This window comes from Amblyraja radiata, chromosome 16 (genome assembly GCF_010909765.2).
Source record: "Amblyraja radiata isolate CabotCenter1 chromosome 16, sAmbRad1.1.pri, whole genome shotgun sequence".
Taxonomy (NCBI): domain Eukaryota; kingdom Metazoa; phylum Chordata; class Chondrichthyes; order Rajiformes; family Rajidae; genus Amblyraja; species Amblyraja radiata.
The window spans coordinates 43,815,917-43,820,097 of NC_045971.1; the positions used below are offsets into that span (position 1 = coordinate 43,815,917).

At 43.0% G+C, this 4,181-nt stretch overlaps 1 protein-coding gene across 1 annotated transcript; it reads right to left on the bottom strand.

Moving 5' to 3' along the window:
• Positions 1 to 688: 688 nt before the first annotated feature.
• On the bottom strand, positions 689 to 2,420 carry LOC116982286 (E3 ubiquitin-protein ligase TRIM21-like). The gene is made up of 3 exons (XM_033035558.1): positions 1,771 to 2,420; positions 1,588 to 1,683; positions 689 to 802 (listed from the first exon to the last, which is right to left on the bottom strand). Exons 1-3 carry the CDS (start codon positions 2,179 to 2,181, stop codon positions 689 to 691), a joined length of 621 nt encoding a protein of 206 aa, XP_032891449.1. The 5' UTR covers positions 2,182 to 2,420.
• Positions 2,421 to 4,181: the final 1,761 nt, after the last annotated feature.

Genomic DNA, 4,181 nt, shown 5'->3' on the forward strand with positions numbered 1-4,181 from the left:
ACCCACACAGGTCACGGGGAGAACGTACAAACTCCGTACAGACAGCACCCGTAGTCGGGATCGAACCAGGGTCTCCGATGCTGCATTCGCAGCAACTCTACCACTGCGTCACTGTGACCGCCCTCTCCAAATCGTTTGACAGTCTGCCGAAAATCCCCAACTATTAGGGAAGAAGTAAGTTCAGTAAAGATGTAGAACCACGGGAGAAAGTGCAAAGTAGAAGAACACTGTGGTATATGAAAGGATGCAAGTAAAGGGGAATACTGCAAATACTGAACTCATTTACCGGATTAAATGAAATGCATGATTTGATGGTGAATCTTACATTGGCAAGACATGTCTTAAGACGCTTATCGGGAAATCATATCTGTTTGTGACGACCAAAACTCAAAGCCACAATTAAATCTTAGAGGACCTTCAGTGGAGAGGACATGAAACGTTTTAGTAAACAGGCTGTGACTGTGCATTATCATTGACCTAAAGTGATATGTGACCTCTCACCTGGAGTAATGTCACACCATTTACTTGACCCAGTTGTTTCTGTAAAATTGGGAGTTCCTGCTGCATAAGATTCAAACACACTTGAATCTCTTGAATATTTTTCTCCATTGTATTTAGAATCATCTCTTTCTCATCGCTGAGATATTTAAGTAGGCGTTGTTCTCTATGGAAGAGAATCTGGTGCAGTTCAGCAAACAGGGACCTGATGTGGGACTGCAGATACTGTGACTGTTCCTGGCAAAGGAAAGACAGATATTATTACAATGCAATACGGAGAATAAATCTGTTCTAGATTTCGACTCTATTCAAAAACCAAAATAAATAAACTTTTCCCCAATGTCTCACCCATTTGTGATAAATGTAAGTCTCAAGAAGCTACCATAGCGCACTCTTTTGTTTTTTGTATAAAAATCCAAAAATTCTGCAACGAAATATTTGAAATCTTCACAAAATTATTTAAAATAAAACTTGTATCAAAAGCAGAATGGATTATTTTTGGAATAACGGAAGGTAACCCCGAACTAAACGTGTTTCAAAAGAACCTACTTAATTACGGGCTAATAATGGGAAAAAAGCTTATACTCAAATTCTGGAAAAATGCTCCTATACCAACAATAAAAATGTGGATGTCAAACATGTTTGAAACATTACACCTGGAAGAGACGAGACTCCTCCTAGCAGGCAAAGCAGACCACTTCCAAAAGACGTGGTCTGCATTTATGGAACTACTACAAGCATAAGGTGCAATAGTAATTTAAAAAATAAATGGTGCCAGGATCTGGTAACGGGGGGGGGGTAAAAATATCTTTTTTTCCCCTTTCTTTTCTAGGGTCTATTTCCTTTCTTTATTTCCTTCTCTAACTTATTTTCTAAGGGGCTTTCTTTTCCCAACACTTTCCTGCACCTTCATGACTCTTTTCCTTTCCTTCTTTTATTTCTATCTTTCTTAAAGCTCAAAAAATGAAGTGGTACAACAAATGTATTAAGATATATGTGATGTGTATTACTGTACTTTACTGTACTTCTAATAAAAATATTAAAAAATAAAAATAAAAATATTTCGACTCTGGAAGGAGGAGACCTTACCAGAACTCCACAAACCTTCTCCTTCTGTTGCTGTTCCATTTGTTCCAACGCCAATTTATTTTGAGTGAGAGATTCTAAGGAAGATTTGATCTCAGCCTTAGATTGAAATTGTGAAAAAAAAATAGAATCAGATACAAACATTGTCATGAAACAGGGAAGTGATCACAATCCGATTTATTTTACCTTGTAGATTTCAACAGCTTCATCGACCGGCATGAAGCTGTGAGACTTGTGTTCCCGCCCAGCTGCACAAATCACACAGATCAGTTTCTTGTCCGTTTCACAAAACAGCCTCAGTTCTTCCAGATGTTTCTCGCAGTGAAGTTTACTTTCCTTCTCTTTGAGATGCAGGTTCAGTGTTCGAGCTTTCTCAGCCAGACTAGCAAAGGCCCGACTAACCCTGAGGGTGCGCTCTGCAAATACCTCTCTACATTCCGGACAGGAGTTTCTATCTTCATGTCCCCATAACTGCGTGATACAGGAGCGGCAGGAGTTGTGGCCGCAGTCTGGTGACACCGGATCGGTGAATAAGTCTAAACAGATGGGACAAATTAGATCTTCCCTTAAACTCTCAAGCTGTTGTTTTGAAGCCATGTTGATTCGTGGCAGTTTCACTTCCGCAGTGCTGCTGAACTCTTGCAGTATCGCGGGTGTTCGGCACTAGACTCGCAGCACCACTCGGGGAACGAACGCACAGCGTGAGGATGAAACACCCCGAGTAGGAAGCAACTGCAGATGCTGGTTTAAACCGAAGACAGACACAAAATGCTGGAGTAACTCAGCGGGACAGGCTATAACTCTGGAGAGAAGGAATGGGTGGCGTTTCGGGTCTAGATCCTTCTTCAATATTCACAGGACTGGGCTGTAAGCTACTCTAGTGAAATATGAGATGCCGTTCCTCCAATTGGCATTTCCCCACACTCTGACAATGGAGGAGGTCGAGGACAGGAACGTCAGTGTGAGAATGGGAATTTAAGTGTTTAGCAACCGGGAGGTCAGGTTACTTCCAGCGAATTACTCAAGGGTGGGGATCTGATTAGATATTAAACGTGCCGGATCATGACGGAAACACAAATAATTTGGGCTGCACGGTGGCGCAGCGGTAGAGTTGCTGCCTTTCCAGCGCCGGAGACACGGGTTCGATCCCGACCACGGGTGCCTGGCTGTACGGAGTTTGAACGTTCTCAAGAAGGAACTGCAGATGCTGGAAAATCGAAGGTACATAAAAATGCTGGAGAAACTCAGCGGGTGCAGCAGCATCTATGGAGCGAAGGAAATATGTGACGTTTCGGGCGGAAACCCTTCTTCAGACATACCCTCCTTCAGTTTGCACGTTCTCCCCGCGACCCCGCGTGGGTTTTCTCCGAGATCTTCGGTTTTCTCCCACACTCCAAAGACGTGCAGTTTTGTACGTTAATTGGCATGGTTTAAGTGTAAATTGTCCCAAGTGTGTGTGTGGGATCGTGTTAATGTGCGGGGATCGCTGGTCGGCGCGGACTCGGGGCCTGTTTCCAAACCATATTTCTAAATCTAAACCTAAAACGAATGTCTAACGAATCGCTGACAGGCTGGGAACAAATTGAAACAATGGTGAAATATGGATTGAGAACCAGTGAAAGCGGTTCTGATTTCCACATCCTTTGTTTGACAAAGCTCGCTGGCTTCACCCCTGTAATCAATGTTATTTAGTACTAGGTACGACTCTGTAACCTTGTAGTTAAGTACTCAGGTCCTGTACTTAAGGCTCCAACAAATGATCAGGTCTCCCTTGTTCTGGACTGGGCCCACAAGTGGAATTAGACTCGGATTTCTTCAGAATGGAGTCAGTTGAGTGGGAAACTAGACGTACAGAACAAATCACAGCTGACACCGATGAGTCAAGAAAGGTGGAGCCCACAATGGTCCATTGTTGGCCGTGGAAGAGGTGTTAATGAAGGGATACAAACAGTGAAACTAGCAAAACGTCAATGGTGGAGGAAGAATGGAGAGAGAGGGAATGCAAGGGTTACTTGTAATTACAGAAATCAATCTTCATACCGCTGGGCTTTATGTGAATGAACAATGAAGATGTGTAGGAAGGAACTGCAGATGCTGGTTTAAACCGAAGACAGACACAATTGGCTGGAGTAACTCAGCGGGTCAGGCAGCATCTCTGGAGAAAAGGAATGGGTGACGTTTCGGGTCGTGACCCTTCTACAGACTGTTTAGGGATAAGTGAAACGAGAGATATAGACGATGATGTGGAGAAATAAAGAACATTGAATAAAATATATGGTAAAAAAGTACAGATGATAAAAGGAAACAAGCTATTGGTAGGGGGGGGGTTGAGAGACAGGGGATACCGGGGCTACCTGAACATGGTTGGTCTTAAAACTGAAGTGATAAAAAATCGTCTTGAGACTTGGCCCTAACATGGACCAAAGAACTGAATTCAAGTCTTGAGGCGATACATGCTGGGATGCATCACCTGACAGTCCTGACTGAAGACGATTGCAAATATCTCAGTCATGCCAACACTACATTTCACTCATTATTAATCAATAATCAATACATGCGAGGGAACCGATAAGAATGAACGTTCCAACAAACCAATC